Source organism: Labrus mixtus, chromosome 2 (genome assembly GCF_963584025.1).
Source record: "Labrus mixtus chromosome 2, fLabMix1.1, whole genome shotgun sequence".
In the NCBI taxonomy this organism is placed as follows: domain Eukaryota; kingdom Metazoa; phylum Chordata; class Actinopteri; order Labriformes; family Labridae; genus Labrus; species Labrus mixtus.
Genome location: NC_083613.1, coordinates 18,070,837 through 18,089,392, shown reverse-complemented (window position 1 = coordinate 18,089,392; position 18,556 = coordinate 18,070,837). Strand labels below are relative to the sequence as shown.

General features: G+C 36.3%; 1 protein-coding gene across 1 annotated transcript; it reads right to left on the bottom strand.

Moving 5' to 3' along the window:
- Positions 1-1,113: 1,113 nt before the first annotated feature.
- LOC132987078 (ras-related C3 botulinum toxin substrate 2) lies at positions 1,114-18,200 on the bottom strand. The gene is made up of 7 exons (XM_061053896.1): positions 18,044-18,200; positions 11,675-11,746; positions 9,762-9,879; positions 8,973-9,035; positions 4,846-5,005; positions 4,222-4,355; positions 1,114-1,594 (listed from the first exon to the last, which is right to left on the bottom strand). The coding sequence occupies exons 1-6, from the start codon at positions 18,145-18,147 to the stop codon at positions 4,225-4,227; spliced, it is 648 nt and encodes a 215-aa protein (XP_060909879.1). The 5' UTR covers positions 18,148-18,200; the 3' UTR covers positions 1,114-1,594; positions 4,222-4,224.
- Between the last annotated feature and the right edge of the window lie 356 nt (positions 18,201-18,556).

The window sequence follows — 18,556 nt, the reverse complement described above, 5'->3', positions numbered from 1 at the left end:
CCTACACATAATAATAAAGTTGTCAATGTCTGTCAACACAATGTGGCTACAAAAATAATTATTGTAAATCATTAACAGTAGCCTATATTGTCATTCAGTATTCCTGTACCTGTACTTAAATCTCGAATAATCATTGAGGGCTCATTTTAATGATGTCAATAGTACAACAAAAATAATAAATGTGAACAAACAATGATACAAATAATGGCAACAAAACAGGTAAAAACACTCACATTCGAAGGCAGAGTTTTGATCCATTGACCAATAGTAACACGTGTGTGAAGTTTGAATGTTTCTTGAAAACTGTTCCATGTAAATGCAGCAGAGATGCTCAAAGCAGTTTTAGCAAATTAAGTGTTTGCCTGTGGAACTTGGAGCTTCAGCCAATTACTGGAATGGGTAGACTATGAGACAGGTGTAATAAAGAAGTGATATATGCCGGCTATTTGCCAGTTGAGGCTTTATAAATTAAAACAGTGCCTGTCACGTCTTACAGTTAGAGGTGCACAGCCCACCTAAAACATAAAATGCACTCTTTAGACAGTTTACCGCTGTCATGACCGGCCACATAAAGTTACACATTAAAGACAAAAAAGTGTATACAGTGTACTTCTCAGACACACTTTTGTACCCTCCTCGACCTGTCAATACTTGAATAGTTGCCTCCTCCTGTTCGGGTTCAGATTCTGGACGGTATGTATAGACCTCTCAGACATCATTCAAGCAGCCAATCAGCGCAGCATCTCATTCTGATAGCATCCCCACCCACTCTGATCCTAATGAGGTTAGACACTGAGACGCTGTAGATCCACCACAGAGGCTAAATGGATGATTTCTTTTTTTGCAACTGTATTCCAAATCTTGCTTCTAAGATGACCTGGACTTCTTGTAGACAGCTGAAAAAAATTATTATTTGGGACCTTCAAGTTTTTTTTTTTTTATTGTTTTTTTTTATTGATGCTACTATGGATGCAGAATGTATGTGCAGCACTGAAATACAAGACAAATTTCCCTATAGGAACAATAAAGGGCTTTATAACATATGATATGGTATGGTATGGTAGTTATGACGTTAACTGAATAAATGAATTAGAATTAAAATCAATGAAGATGTTTCTTGATCAAGTGTGTTTTATTTTAACATTACATGAATACATAATACATTTGTTAAAAAGTTTTATTAATAATAAAAAAAAAAACATTGATCATCTCTCTCCCAATACAAAACTACATTCCTGATCCATTGTTCATCACTCTTTAAACAACAGTTGTAAGTCACTATGAATTAATCAAATCATTCATTGAGAGTACACAAAACACCTGTATTTAGTTGGTATAGGATAAAGCAAGCATGCTGTTCCTGGTCTCATATTTAATCTAATCTATATTGTATGCATTTAGCATGTCTGTTCATCCACATTTTGTGATTTAATTTTAGAAACTCTTATAATTAGTTAATAAGTTAACTCATAACTTTGTTTTAAACTAGTGGTTTTCTAGTTGAAAACAGAACAGAACTTTTAAAAGGTCTTCTTTTAACCCAGGGTCAGCAGTCTGAATTGCTTTCTCTCTTCTTACGGGGTCCTTGTCGAATCTGAAACAATGGAGAGAACATGAAGCTTTAACACCTTATTGAAACACACACCTTGAATGGCGTTACATGTAAAAAGTCATAGATGATTCATTTCTGCTTCAACACCATGGAAAATAATTTCCCCGCATCATGTCTTTTAATCCTGTTACCCATTGGATGCCATCAGTACTAAAAGAAAAGGACAGAGGTTTAAAAACAGCACAATAACCCTTTAATATTCTGCTCCTGTTGCTCTTTAAAACAAACTCTGTTTCAGAGCGTTTGCAGGGGGCTGTGGATTGCCTTTTATTTTGACTCCAGTATTGTTTTAGCGTGTCCATTAATTTATTTTAATTTCATCAAAATAAAAAAAGGCATGGGCTCATGAGTAACTCCTTTTTCCAATTGGATTGTGTATTTTTCAGTTGCTGCATTACTTGGGAGAAAAATGTATTGAGCGGGTCAAATGATTATGTTCCAGCTTAATGCATTAAGTGTCTGCTTTTCTTAGCAAATTGATGCATGCCCTAAAAGCTTGGAAATAATAACACCAGTAGTTCTTTGTCAAATATGAGATTGGTGAAATCACTTTTGAAGAATTGGCTTATATTCTCTTTCTATTATCAGAGCGTGTTCATTTGTCATAAAAAATATCAGACTTCGCTTTGCATCATGTCTCTGCCTTTCCATTATTGTCCCGAACTGTCCCTGTGGGGATCTAGAAAGTATTACCTTTAAAACACTCTCTTGCCTCCACCTATTTCAGAATCCAGTAGCTCCGCTTCTAGATGGTTTTTACAGACGATCAGTGTATCACCTCTATCCCTACTTCCATTTGTGGACTCCTTGTTAGTTTTAGAATAGATTTCACTTTTAAATCATTGTTAGGTGTGGCTCCATGCTTTACAGGATGCTGTTTTACAGGATACAGGATAACACCTTTTGAGTCAGCTCGCAGCCTTGTAGATTCTCAGGTATGGCCTTTTTTTGCAATGCCAAAGTTGAGGCTGAAATCAGAAGGGGGCCGTGCTTTTACCATCAGGTTCAAGAGAATGACCTCACTGAGGAGATCAGGCTCGTGGAATCAGCTTTAATTTGCATTTTTTGTCCTCCAGGGTTAATTCCAAATTGACTGTGGCTTCATATCATCTTGCTGTATGAAGTTAAATATCCGTTCTTTGCATTGTTTGTCAAAGCACTTTGGAAAGTCTTGTTTTAAAGGTCCTATATAAATAAAGTTATCATTTGTTATAATTATTATCATAAAAAAAACAGCACACTTGGTACAAGTTGCTACAACTTTATTTAGACCCTGGTCCCTGCAGTGGAAATGTAATTATGTGCTTTAAAGCCCTACTTCCTGTTTAAAGTTTACACGTTGTTGAAGCATCTTATGGGACTTGCGTATGTTTTTTTCTGCTTGCCACATTTTAAACCTTTTATTATATCTTTCTCAAAGTGTTTGTTTAGTGAAGAAAATTATTTTGAGTCATTTATTAGCTATACATTAGGGATTTGTGCAACATTTGATCAAGAGTCGACAAAAGTCATCTTGGACACTTTAAGGTTTACGCGCCAGGCAAACCAAAGTAATCATTGAACATATTCACAAATCGGCCCTCTTTCGGTGACGTCACACTCAGATTGGAAAGTTTTATCTGTTTCCGGTGAAAATAGCTAAATGGACAAGAAACCTTACTTTTGTGTCGGCACTTTGAACAAATCAAAAGAAGGGCTTGTAAATTTTCCAAGATCCCAATAAGCAGACAACTTGATTGAGGCTTTTACCTACAAAGTTGAAGGTGAAGCCATAATGGACTGCCTCACTGTATTATCAACATCTTACTTTTGGATAGCTGATGTGAATAAACAGTTACATCTATGTTAGCGCTACTAAAGCAGTCGGCTATTAAAATAGTCAGTTTGCTACCACAGATGTTAAAAAGACAGTCACTACGATTCATCACTAAAAGAATTACGTTAAAATAACAGCGCCACTCAAAGAGAGGCTACACAGTTAAGTTCAGATACTCATTTTGAAACTTTTAAAGTATGTAGAGTAGATTTAACGGTTCTAAAATTATTAAACATTTTAGCACTGTATCTCTTTTTAGCTGCGGGACGCCCTCTTGGTCTTTGAGGGTTAAAGTTACATTGTCAGCATAATTACTTCCAGTTTCAGCTCCTCAGGTTCATAAAACTGTGATAAAGATGGACATTAATATCTAAACTTAACACAGTCCTTTTCTATTATATGTGTAATCTAAGTGTTAGCAAGGAAGTGGCTTAAAGCTAATGTATGCTGTGTTTAGATGAGTGCTAATTGGTTATCAAATATGATTTATAACTTGAAGTATGGCCTGATGTCTCTCTAGATTTTCAGTTTCCATTGTCTTTGTAGCTGCTAATATATTGAGTGAAGAAACAAAAACAGTTTGTCAGATTCTCCACATTTGTATGACTTACAACATGGAACAAAGCATCAAGACATGAAAAAATATTTGAATACAACAGCTTTCCACCCAGGGCGTGATGTCATAGAAAAATGGCTGCCTGGCCTCTCCCGCTCTTATTCACTTGTTCTTTTTTTCATCCTTCAATTGTTTGACCACTCCCTTTCTCCCCCTCAGTGTGTACTTCAGTCTTACCATTTACAGCAGTATGCACGTCTTCCTCTTGCTCTTGACGGGCTGGGGACAGAGCACTGCCCGGATGGCCTCATCAAACACAGTCTTCAGACCACGCTGGGTCAAAGCCGAGCACTCCAGGTATTTCACTGAATCTTAAATAGAAAACAAAGAGAAACATTTTGATATGGATCTAAAAGAGTATGACTTCGAGTCTGTTTCATAACCAGCCTAAAACTCCTGGAAGGAGCTTTAAGAGAAAAGTTCATGGTTCAGGTTTTTTTTTTTAGTACTTACTGAAGTTACATAACTAACATTCACCACAAAACTTAAAAAGTCAACTTCCCAAAGAAGTTAACATTGACTTGTTTTCATTGGGAGGGAAAGTCCAGGGTTTGATGGTCATTTTTTCCATAGAAACTTAATTTCTATAAGAACAACATACTTTACTCATGAATAATATTTCTGCCGTTATTATGTGCAGTGACAGTCATGACTGTCCAAGGGGAGGAAGCTTAAAACTGTGGTAAATTTGAACCGTGAGTTGCTTGTTATCCGTTACTCAGTTGTATACCAAATTAGGAATGCAAGACATAAGACTGAAAATTGTCTATCCCATACAACAAAATGAACAATGGGCATTACCGATCTCCTTTGCCAGAGCCAGGCCCTGTGGGTAGGTGATTGGTGACAACTTCTTCTCTTTCAGCTTCTCAATGGTATCCTTATCGTCCCTCAGATCGAGCTTGGTGCCCACCAGGATGATGGGTGTGGAGGGGCAGTGGTGGCGGACCTCAGGGAACCACTGGAAAGAAAAAGGGGTCAAAGGCAATCCAAATGAGAAGAGAAAGTGGAAGGGAAAGGGTGTTTAAGAGCTGATATTTAAGGTTTAACTGATTTTTTTTTCCGAGGCTGTCCGTGGCATTCCTCATACCGTAGATGAATTAGTTCATTATGATTATACAACACTTTAATCCACCTTTTTGTACTTTTCATCTCTCTACACCCCCTGGCATTTTCTTCAAATCTGACACATAATTAATATTCATCACTATCATCATTAACCTTTAAAGATTTAAATGCTTTGTAGCATGGATTTTGAAAAGTTTTTAAAATGTTGCTTTTGTTGATTAGGTTTTCATTTTTAACCTGCCCTTGCCGCCTCTTTACTCATTTTAGATTTCTCTGATAATTCTTGCCGTCACTTGTTAGCTCACTCTATTTTCCCATCTATCCCTCCAAACTCTCTTTGCCAATCCTCCTATCTCACCTCCTGTCTCTCTTACCCGTTTAAGTGTAATCATTTTCTTCTCTCCCTTCTACGTTTTTCCTCTTAATGCCTCTCTCCATCTATTTTTCTCTACAGAAAAAATAGAGATGCTATCTGCTGACAGTTTTAACTGATAGTTGTAGTTTTTGATTGACAAATCCGTCCTGTTTTTTAAGTAATCTGCTCACAAGCCAGGTGATTGGCATGTTGGGATTATGGGTATTACCCGATGAATCCCATGGCTGCCTCTTGAACTAATTCATTTTTCAAGAGGTTTTAGAGATTTATAGCTGAAACTTTAACTGGCTGTGTAATAGGAACATATGGACTCCTTCTCAGATCTAATTTAAAAGTGAAATTAAAATAAATTGTGATGTGTTTTCATGCCTATGGGAAATCTGTTTCATTTTTTAAACCCATCTATCAAGTGAGGATTGTAACCACATGGATTTGAAACTTTACCACAGTGTGACTTGAATTATTTTAGTACCTGAAGACATCGGAGACTAAAAATTCACTGGTTCGGGTTTTGTGACACCATTAGAACGATGAATTGTTAGTTGCACTTGCAGATGTTTGTTAATAGAGGTTTAGCCTATAAATCCATGTGAGGTGATCACAGATGAGAGATGGGATGTTCTTATTACAGGTTGCTTTCTATCTTTTTCTCTGTAATTCAAACTGTTTTTCCTGCATACATCACAGCCTGACAGATGATAAATCAAGCACTACAGATGTACTAAAAAGGAAATAGACCCCAGACTACAGAGTCTACATTTGTACGGAGATTCTCCAAATAGAGATTCGTCAGAGGAGAATGACATACAGTATTCAGCCTTTTTGTGACTCATATGATCATAAGACTGAAAATAAAAATGTAATACTTAATGCAGCTTCATTTTCTGGGTAAAGAATTAGTTTATTCATATTTTTCTCATTAACAGTTCTTCCTATTTTTTTTTACATTTCTGCTCTATAGCAATTAATCTAACAACAACCACTTTCCCTTGTTAATACTCCAGTCCCTTGTTACCATGGATACCCACATAGGATTCAAAATGAAAAGAAAAGGAGAGTACTTAACCAAATCTAATCAATACTCCTGTTACTTCCGGCATGCCGTATTGATGTTCGTGTAGGATATTTACAAGGTGGTAAGGGATTTTTAGGTCCTTAAGCTGCTCCCCTTTGTTGGAGGTCTTTGAGTCATTGTAGCGCAGGAACAGAGGGTGCATAGAAGTAGGCTACTATAGAACACTTGAGATCACAGGGCTGCACATGAAAAGGTTTTATGTCATCTTGTGCTTTCTGCAACCTTTTGTTAAAACTGAATGACTTCACTGTAATGATTTAACACAACTGGCCAGAAAAAGAAAGGTTGGAAACAGAAGGCTACATTATTAACAATGCATTGAATTTATTTGTAATACTTTATAATAACCATTGTCAATAAAAGGTAAATTGATAGTGAATTAACCTTTAGTCCATAGTTATTTTACTGTTAACAAACAATGATAAGATAGTTAATAATGTTAGCTAATTATTTGTAATGCTATAATTGATGTTATGTAATATAATGGATCATGCATTTTTATGTAGAATCTCGAACCCCAGTGAGGAACTTTTTTTTGGGGTGTTTTTTAGCGCCCCATGTGGAAAAAGAGGAACCTTTTATCTCTTTGGTGATTTTTTTAGTACATCCCTGAGAAGTGATTTTTGACCCAAAAAACCCAAACTCATCCTGTTTTCTTTTTGACGGTCAAAACATGAATCTTTGCTGTAGAAAATGTAAATGTAAAGTGCTATTAATCACCTTGTCTGACACCTACCCAGCGGCAGCGGTTAAAGAAATAATAACTTTTTTTTTTTTGCTTTGGCAGGTCATATAGAAACATCAGTATTAATTTAAGTCTTTTTCATAACCAGCGAAAAACTTCTCACAGATGCTTTAATCTCTGACTTCACTTTATGGGTCAGTTAAATGTGGTGGAAAAGAAGTTCATATTTATCTCGAAAATGTGATACAACATACCCTAAAACAGGAAATGTTACTAAAGCAAAATACTCGAGTAGATACATAGTTATGTACTGTGATTGTAGAGAAAAAAAAGAAAAAAGAAAACGAGATATTTTTTCTTATCAGTGGTTTAAAATGAAAGACCCAAAATAATGTAGTGTCCAAAGCGTTCACACATCTTACACAGGACACAAATGCAAATTGTGGTTCTGAGCAGCTACACAGGGGAAATTTAAAACAAGACCATTAGACCATTACATCCCACAGATAAGAAGAGTCTGGCCTCTGAAAGATAATTTAAATGGAAATGATCTACTTGGAACCAACTCCACTGCACAGTGATGCTGAACTCTCTATCTTTAAAAGGCTGCCATTTCTGTTAGAATCTAACTGTTGTTTACACATTTCTGTTATATACTCAAAGTGAAACGTATCAAAGAGGCATTTTGCTCAACCTTGAATCACAATGTGAAAGATAACCAATTTTGAGGGAAACCAAATACATTTCATGCACTCTTCTACGATCCCTTTTTTTTAAATTTCGCATACACGTTCAAAACACCTCCAGCCCAACAAAGCAATAGTGTTCGAGAATGGTCAATGGACTGCGATAATATAGCCCTTTTTCATATTTTTGGACTCCGGGTATTGCAGTGTTGCCTGCTTGTCTTTCAGTTATTCAAATATTCAGGAGGAGAGGTCATGCAAGGCAAAACACTGCTTAGTCCACAGGGACCACCTATGGATTTAGTCCCTGTCTTAAGGACATTTTGGGATTAACGGCAACCTGCTCTCCTATCACAGCCTCGTCTCATCTAAATGTTGCTTCTTCTTTTTCTTACTGTAAGCATTGTTTTTTTCCCAAGGGCTACTAATTTAAAGCCTAACAAATATAGCATAAAAACAACAACAATGCCAAAGTATATTTTCATGATCTGAATAAAAACAAAAAATCTGTTAAAAAATGTCTCATGCAAAAAAGTTGACTTTATTAAGACCATTTCTTGAGGCTTGTTTTTTGGTGGGGCCGATATCATCTGCACACAACCATGGTTAATGTGCCCTAAACAGTGTGTTTGAGTGGTGTGAATTGTAATCAGAGGAGGCAGCAGGAAGTCTACAAAAAGTATCCATTTCAAATGGTGTCTAAAGGGTGAGTAACAGAATGTGACAGTTCTCTCCTACTGCTGTGAATACATTACTCTGTGGACAATGCTAACTCTGGAAGTCTACAGCAGAATAGCTTTCATGTAACCTCTTCCTTTGATTGATATGTGCAATTAATTTTATAATTTTCAGAAAAAAAAGTCTAAAACAAACGAGTTATCATATCCAATTCAAACCCAATATCAGTAAAGTATCAACTTAAATGACAATATTTCAGTTTGCATTATACTTACTTCAGAGGCTTTAATAGATTACAAATATATATTTAAAAAAAGGTTCTTTAAAAATATACAAATAATAGAGTACTAGGGGACTTACCTTGGCTCTGACGTTCTCATAGGACGCTGGGCTGACCAGAGAGAAACAAATCAGGAAAACATCCTGGATGTAAGACAAAGAGAAACGACAGATTACATGAAGCATCACTTTGTCCTTTGCACATTTGAATGGAAATTTACGGAAATATTGATATTATTCTTAAACTTTAACAGAATCTAGACTGCGTGATAGCTTTCTTTTTTAATGATTCTGTTTAAATTAGAAGTGAATGCTCTGTTTAAAGTGGTTAGATGGTTGTTGTGATTCATTTTGGATGAGAGGTTATCAACTGCGCTCAGCCCAACGTGAGGAACATTTCAGGACGCTTTTTGACAAAGCATAGAGAAATACATTACACCAACTATCAACAAAACACATTTTAATAACCAAGATATTGGTCATATCATGTCATAAACAACAAAAAAAGAATACCATTCTGATTTATTTTATGTAATTGAATCTATTTTTGTGCTCTGACACATTATTTGTTTTTTTCAATAATCTTTTTTGTTGTGAAGAAATAGAGGATTATAAAGTCTTTCTCAATGGATTTTTTGTTGGGTGTTTTTGAAGGATCTAAAAGGCTCCTCAGTTTCTGACTCCCCAGTTATTATTCTGTCCTTTTCTGCCTTTTGATTTAACGAGACGCATAACTCAGTCAGGCTGCAGTGTGGAATTAATGGCTCTGACAGCTGCTAATTTAAGGGTCCTTGGTCGCACTGTGGGAGAAACAGTGGGTTTTGTCTTTTCTGATGAATTGCCTGCATGTGTGTGTGATGGATGGCGTACGGTCTGTGGGTAGGACAGGGGGCGGAGCCTGTCATAGTCTTCCTGTCCAGCTGTATCCCAGAGGCCCAGGTTGACCGGCTTGCTGTCCACCATCACGTTAGCTGAGTAGTTGTCGAATCTGTGGAGAGCACAGGCTGTCAATAAATCAGTTAGACCATGAGGTGGGTTTTTTAATTAAGCAAAACATGAATCAATTGATTAATTGATGATAGGACATATAGATGCCACCATGCATTATACAAATGGTGTTATTACATAACGTAGTGTAACTGTAATGACATCTCTATACAGGTGCTCATACTCTGTGTTAGATATGAGACTTGATCTGCTTCATGATTCATCTATGGATGAATGTTTTATTTGTTTTCTCTCGTTCTTTCCAGTAGTTTGCCTCTATATTTGATATCTTCATTTTGGATATTTTTCTATAATTTTTACTTGTGGGTCATACGGGAGTGGTCTCATTTTTAGCTGATAAATCTAGCCTACATTATAAAAATCAAAACATTTGATCCTAAAATAAATCCAATCATGCCAATGTAGGGTATCATAATCAAACATGAGTCATCTGAGACCTTGAAAGAGCATTACAAAGACCGTTAAAAAAGTATGTTCATCAGGAAGTGTTGAATAGAGAGAAATGAGCACTAATAAAGGGTTGTTAGTAAGAAATAAAACATATAAAGTGCTCTACAGTAAATTGTGTTAGGTACAGTAATTGGCTCATTAAACCTCAAGTGACACTTCTTGCTAAGTTAATTAGCAGTATAGTAAATGTAAGGTTTAAAGGTTTTATTCCTTTTCTGTGTTTCTTTTCCTTAAGAAGATAACATACAGTATAACATAATGTCTTTGTCACCTGTTGTTGAAAAATGACGTGTTTAAGGAATGAATTATTTTGACATAGTCAAGAACATTTGAAAGCACTGGAACTATTTGTAAGTATTTATATGTTTTATCTACTTCATGCGTCTGCCAGCTGAGAGGGAATAATTGTACCTTTATCTCCACAGGATTTGTTTTAATAGTTAAAGAAGATTGGAGTTTCAGTATATGAATAACGCTACTCAAAAGAAATGTTTTTATTTGTAAAACGCTTTTTTTTATACATTCTGAATGCTGTATTATTCCTAGAGGGGTTTTAGACACAGAGCAGTATTAGTTTAGTATTAGTAGTAAAAGATACATGTACTTCTTCCTCAGTTGAATGTTTTAGAAAAAAATGAGTGAAGCAGCGATGTCCCCTTGTGGCCACTGAGAAACACTACAGTCTCATCATAAGAGCAGTGGACAAAAACTTTATGAAGAAACAAATTTTAAAACTCAAAATGCTAAAAAAAAAAAAAAAAAAAAAAAAGGGATTCTGATGGACACTGTCAACTCTCTCTGTGCATTGTCTAGTTATCTCACACCTCGTGTGAATAAAAACAAGTTCTAAGGGTGTCAGTTTAAAAAATAAAATAAATAAAGATATAACTTTTCTCTGTTCTTGCTTGTCTGTGCTGCTACAGGTTATGTTTCAAGCTGAGTTAAAGACTTTTACTCTTTTCCTTTTTTTCATACATCACAGAGATATTTTCTAAAACAAAAAGTTGTAAAAAAGCTGATCTTATTTTGAAAGGTGCTTAATAAATATGTTTTTTGTTTTTCAGCTACTTATTTCTCTGTATTTCTATGTCAACTTTCTTTTGATAGAATTGGCCTTTAAAAAGAAGTAAGTATTTTTTTTTATGGTGCCAGCTCAAACCTGTCAGCACCGACACCACCAGGTATATCTGCAGATCTACTCTTATAACTGTTTCAGGTTTCTGTACGTAAGGGGTATTTCTGTGCAGAGTGCAGATGGATGGAGCGAGCATGTGTAGTATGTCCGTGTGTGTGTGTGTGTGTGTGTTTATGTGTGTTATACTCACACAGTAGGAATGTACTCTCCGGGGAAGGCATTGGTTGTGTAGCTGATGAGCAGACATGTTTTTCCCACAGCTCTGTCAAACAAGTAAAAACACACAGAGTGAGCCTCAATGGAAACAAAAACTATGGTTTCAAGCTACAAGATTGGAAGTCGTACCCAGAGGTTGTTCAGATTTAGAACAAAAGGATAGTTTTGCTGCGTTTTTATGCTTAAGAAGATTCAAGATCAATTTGGAAATGCCAAAAACGATGTGAATTCAAAACCAGCTATAAGATCGAGAAGGACTTACAAAACTGTGTCACATAAATCTTGATCATCTGGTTTAAAGTTCTGTTTGTTTGACCTGTTAATCCACCATAATCATCTCCTGGTGCAAACTTTTCTCCTTGATACATTTTTTTAAAAATAGTTTTTTCATTTCGAGACTATTTCCAAAACTTCTATGAAACCAGATTGGATCTCATGATTATATCAATCAAGAATGAAACGCACAGACATGTCATGCCACAATAGCGGAGAAGATGTATGAAAACCCATAAATGTTCATCACAGTGGCGCAGTGAGCAGCTTATCTCAACATCAGCAGTGATGAAACCACGTGGCTGAAAGCAAGGGATGATCAAACAAGTATCAACTGGTCCTGTTCTGATTTTGTTCCAGAGCTTTGCCTTCATAGTTCAACAATAACACCAGATCCTATGCTCTGTCTTTCACAAAGGCACTGCTTTGCAGAGCAGATAACATTATGAACATTTCAGCCTTGATGCTTTCATCAGACAGGTATTGCATAGCAGGGAAATATCTTGCTCTGAAATCAGGTGATTTGCATGTAGCAGCATAAATGTCCTGCCTGTGGTTTGCCAGTAAGGATCATGTTTAAAGCCCAAATTCTTCAGGATATAAAAGAATTAGGAAATAAATCGTTTAAGTCTTCTGTACCTCATTAAATGAACCACTGACTGTAAAAGAAAAAGATGAAGTCTCTGGTATATATATCCAATGTTAGAATGACTTAAATCTGCATTCTTTTCACTGACCAGCAGGGTATGACTTATTGTCTCCCCGGTCAATGCTGCAGCACGCATGGTTTGAAACTACACCGGTGATTTCTTGGCCACATGGGGCGCAAATCTGGCATGTTTCAAATAAGCAAACTTTCATGAAAATAATAAAGGTGAAGATAACAGAATGTAACAAACAAACTAAAAAGATAAAGAAAAGGAAAATTAAAAACTGAATTAAACAAATACATTGTTCTGTTCATGGCACTGATGAGAATGTAACGTACATTTTACAGAGTAAGTTGTGACTGACACCTGCTTTAGTCAGGTCAGGTGTCAGTCGACACTCTATGGTTGCCATGCAGATACTTTCAGTTTCATACATTGATTAAGGCTGCACATGAAACAACTGGTAACATCTGATTCTAAAACCAGGCTTTGGAGGGGATAAGGTTTTTTTTTCTGTGGTGCAACACTGATAAGTCATCATTACAAAAGAGTGGACAGTAAAAAAAACACCAATTCAATACATGAGGATGTGTCTGCTATCTGTAAAAAAATGGTTAAAGGAAAATAACCTTTGTGCACTCTGAATTTTAGCTTACATTTCCCAAAGAGTCAATGTCAACCATGATATGAAAAAAAATATTTTTTTCTGTATCTTTTGTATTTTGAGCTTTGATAATAATGAGAAAAACTGCTTAGTGTACATGGATGAAACTCTAAATGATATACATGCTGAGACACTTGTTTTCTACAAGTGTCAGTATACTTCTACAAGATAAATTAGTATATGTGCTTTCTCTACCTCTGTATAGATAACTTAGTAAACAATTATTTATATAATGTATTGTGGGGGGATTAATGTTTAAAGCCCAAATACACCTCTCTGACAGAAGGGGCACATTAAAAGATTTACAAATCTGGTATCTGCGTGAAGCTGAAAAGCTTAACTGTTATATCTAAATAATGTATGAAGTAAGAAATCTAAATATTTTGTATTTTAAAAAGGGAACATCTTCACACAAATAAAACAAATTTGCTTTTTTAAGGCCAGCTCAGGAAAAAGGTAACTCAATCTTTGATTGACAGACGCAGCTGTCTTAGAAAAACTGTGTTTTTTTTTATGTGTGCGTGTGTGCATGTTTGTGTGTGTGTGTGTGTGTGTGTGTGTGTGTGTGTGTGTGTGTGTGACTATATTTGTGAGGACAAGTTTAGAAGTTAAGGTATGTTTGTTTAGGTTTAGATCAAATGTGAAGGTTGAGGTTGGACATGTATTAATGATGGCTACGTTTAGGATTATGGGTTAACAAGGGTGTTATGTGTCAGTGCAAGCAAGTCTGCTCTTGTGGTTATGTGCAAGTCAAATAGGAACTGATCTGTTTCAGAAGCAGTAGTTAGTGTTGAAAACAGGAACCAGACAAAGGGGAAGGAAAAAAAGAGTAAAGCTTCATTCTGTCTCTTCGTCTTTATATGGTTTTTCTGCCAACATTTCTGTCTCATGCTAACACCATCCTACTCTATCTGGTTTAGAGTTGGCCAATTTTGTAAAGAAGATTCGTCTCTCCTGGTCTTTGTTTTTGTCTTTCATCGTTTTCCCTTTCATTCTCTTTTCCCAAATTCTATACATTGCTTTAATTTTGTCCATTTGATCCATCTGCCTTCTTTATGTCACATGTTTTATCATTTCCTTCTTCCTCAACTTGGTTCAGTCTAAATATTCCAAGACCCATTAATTATTTAAAAGGCCTTACATACAACAAAAAACACAAAGGTGCCTAACTGCTAATCAGGAGTTTATTTAAAAAGCTGAAGATATGGTAAGAAATAAACCACACTTTGGGCAAATTGACTGTTTCTTATGAGTTGTGCTTTAAGTATTGAATCTTTTTTCTCCCACAAGCACTACATTTTTAAGTGGCTTAAAGCCTGCTCACCCTCGAACCCAGAGCAATGATAAACATGAGTAATAACAAAATAAGTGGGCGCAAGGCCAGTTGTTGAACTGCCGCAGCTGTGAACTTAGTACTAGCACGCTATAGTGAGTCAGGATGTCAGGCGCAGAAGATTTCTAAACTTCCTTCTATTTTTTACTGAACATCTTTGGTAAATCATTTGTTCAATTAAGATTTGAAGGAAGAGTTCACAAACACATGTAAGCATGTTAGCGTAGTTAAGAATATTTATGTGTGGACCTTCAAGGAACTCCTGTGACTATGTTACTAACCATTTGTGCAGTAGTTATTACTTTGGGCTTAAAGGTAGCTTTAGTGTTATCTCTATATCATTTTTAGTTTGACTGAAGTAAAATATTCCACGTTTGTACCAACTCTTAGGCTCTGTATGAAATTCAAACCCAAGATTTTATCGTTCCATTAAATGGCAATATTCTAGCTGTCTTATCTATTTTTTTTATATTTGCTTGAAATAGATGGTGATGTTCAGTGTTTTGAGTTTTCAATATCATTTGGCTTACCAAAAGAACAACAGTCTCAGTCTGCTTCTTGAACAATCTTGAATCTATCCATAGAGACTGTAAACTTTGTAAACCTTTCCTCTAGACTTCCATACAACCAGACATGTTTTGTAATCAATAGAGTAACCTCCTATTGGCCATTAGAATGAATGCAGCTTAATGGCATTTATGGATTTACGTTTTTTCTCATTTCTGGGAGTTGTGCAATCAGGAAATGTATTACAACTGTTAATACAATAAAAGTAAACATGTTGTTCAAATGGGGGAATGCTTTAAAAAGGCCATTTATCAACATCATGTTAGCTTATATGTACACTGTGAGTTCAGTGACAGCAGACTTCCCTACAACTTCAGACAAACTTCTTCTTTTCTCTTTATTACTGGAAGCTTTAAATCCCATTTTAGACATCCCAGTTCTGTCACATATGTCAAACATACACGTTTTGGTATAATATAGACGAGTAGGTCCTGAGTTCAATTCAAAAGACTGTTCTGTCTCTTCAAGGTCCACCTGCACAGAATGAATGAGCTCTGATTTTGGTTGAGCCCCACGTTCAGACAGCGAAGGATTTTTCAAAGGTTGCAGCGTGATGCACATTAAGTCAATGAAATGAAAGATCATGGCAGAAATGACTCACAACATCACAAGCTGTGTGGACTAGATCTGAAGCTGCATTCAGACATTTTATCTGGGACATGTTGAATGTTTTAACCCTGTTCAAAGGCATTATCCCAAACCAACCATGGTCATCATTCTGCAGTGATTGACCAGGTGTTCACAGGTGCAGCTCCAAGCTTTTCACAAGTGTTTTTTTTTTTTTTTCTCACATTCCTTACATTACTTCCTCCACTGCTCCTGCTCTCTGCGTGCATCTGTTCTGACAGTGCATTTTAGAAAAAAATGTCCTTAGGCAGTAGCTATTTAAAACAATGTCAGGGTGTGTGGCAACACATGGAGTCGACACAATCCCAGCTCCTGTAGCCAAGATCCATAGCTGTCCATTGGACACTGACACAGTTTATGTTGTTATTGTCTTTGCAGACCAGTACCTGAGATTCTAAATAAAACATCTTCAGGAGATTTTTTTTTTTTTTTTACCACAAGTCCAGAAATTACAAAACAAAATGTGGCCTTGGTTTCTGCTCTGATGCTTCTTTTAAAACAATAATATCAGATTTATAACCGTATACAGTGATAGAGGTCTGGTTACATTTAGCTGCAGGCAATTCAATTCAGAAATTCTAAACAAGACCAAATATGTTAAGGATGTTTTTATGATGGAGAAACATTTTTCCTTTTTTTTTACGTTCCAATGAAACAGCTAGCAGAAAGATATTTAATTCCTCATGTTAATGTATTTCCTGTAAATGCAGTTTTTCAGGAAATCATGAGGCAGAGACATATTGCTGATATTTAACTGCCAATAATGTAGCAGTGCAACCATGACAATACCACTGGCAGGTAGAAACGCTGTGATGCACCAAGCTAATATTATTCATGAGGCCTTCTTGTTGAGTCAAGGAGGAATGTGACATTCAACAAGTGATTCTGCCCCTCTGCTCTTTTGTCATTGTTCAGGATGATCTGTCTCTGTATACAACTTACAGTTAAATACAGTAATCAAACAAAAATACACAATCATAGATGGGAAGATTTTAAAATTTCATCTTGTAGGAGGAAAATCTTTGGAATTGATAGTCCAGGAAAACAGCAGCGAGAGGGGCAGGAAAGTCAAAAAGCGTTGGCAAGGATGGAAAGTTCTTGCTCTTTATACAGTAACTAGCAGAATTCACTGTCACAGTGATGTAACTACATTCACCAAAGCGTTTCATTGGACAAAAAACTGAGTATGTGCCCCCAAGTGATGAACCTTCATCAAACTTAAAATTTTGGCACATTGAGGAGCTCAAAGATATGAGAAAGAAACTCAAATTTAACAATGTTGTTCTTCATTTTACACAAATATGAAGGTACTTGCAAGATGTGTTAGAGACAAAACAACAACTTATGTTTTTAATTGGAACTTCACTTTTAGTGTGCTTAAGTAAGAAAATACAAAAACTCTCACTATCCAAGGTTTTACAGAGTCTAGTCTCACTGCTTCTTCAGTTTACATTTACAGACACACCAGAGAGCTAAAACACACAAGGAAGTGCTACCTCTACAGATTACATTCTTTGTTAACAGTTAACTGAGCTCTTCAGCACTTCCGCGTCATTATCTCCGCCATCATTACAACCTGCCCTTGATGGCCCCTTCTTTAAGGATTAGGTGTAGAAGTTAGTTTTTGTGATAAGGTAGATCTCAGTGTCTGAACTTGTATTGAGTGAGCACAATTAACTCAATTGACTGAGTATGATCTGAATATTAAAGTCTACTATGATGACCAACTTTAACGTGTAGCTTTCTGACTCTTTTATCTCTTTCCTCTCTTCTCAGTTTTCTACTTTTCAGTCTTTTTAATTAGTTGCATTTCTTTGCATTTATGCCTACACTAAAGAGCCTGCTCTGAGCTTGCTACAGCATTTTCCTGCATGTTGTGGCCTGCACCCTCCAGCACCCTTGCTCTGAATCAGGCTGTCAAACACACGCCTAGAGACTTAACACATAACATTGGACAAAGTGTTTTTGATACGTTAAGTGTACAGAGAGCCTTACGTTTTTTGGGCAAGCAAAAAATCACATTTGCACAACTTAGGGAAGTCGAGAAACTGTCACTGAAAGCTCCCCTTGGGGCTTGAAAATATCTTTAATATTTCAACCAAAGAACTCTAAATACACAGCCTGTAGGCTAAACATCTTCATCAAGCATAACACGGGCTAAACACCTCTAGATTCAATACCTGAAGGCAACTTTTACATACACTGTAGGTAAATTAAAATATGGCATACCCATCTCCCACGACCACACATTTGATAGCCTGCATCCTGTTCCGCTCAGCTTCGTCTGTGCTGCTCACTCTGACAGGAACCCACTCAAAGAGGAAGATCAGCATGCAACTACAGGAAACTCTTACACCTCCCTCACTCCCCACCCTTCACTGCCTCTTTTTTTTCTTCTCAGTCTCTCTTCCTTCATTTTTGCACAAATCACTCCTTCTGGTTTTGTTTGGTTTTTTGCTTCCTTGAAATGACAGAGTGTATGCAAACATAGTGCAAACTTATTTAAAACACAAGTACATGAGATAAATAATGAATGAGGTAAATGCTGTGGAAAAAGTTGCAACAGAAAAGAGCTGTGAATTGACGTTTTGAGAGGAGGAAGATACAGAGGCAAAAACACTGAGGTCTATTTAAAACTTCCTCTTTTGTTTGCGTGCACATTTTCAACCATGCATGTGTTTGCACACACATACACACACACACACACACACACACACACACACACACACACACACACACACA

Excerpts from the sequence above, each read along its gene's own strand:
- LOC132987078 (XM_061053896.1), bottom strand. The coding sequence starts at position 18,147 with ATGCTGATCTTCCTCTTTGAGTGGGTTCCTGTCAGAGTGAGCAGCACA. Across the intron at positions 11,747-18,043 it reads TGTGTGGTCGTGGGAGATGG|AGCTGTGGGAAAAACATGTC; the intron begins GTATGCCATATT and ends CTTGTTTGACAG. Across the intron at positions 9,880-11,674 it reads GGAGAGTACATTCCTACTGT|ATTCGACAACTACTCAGCTA; the intron begins GTGAGTATAACA and ends TGCTCTCCACAG.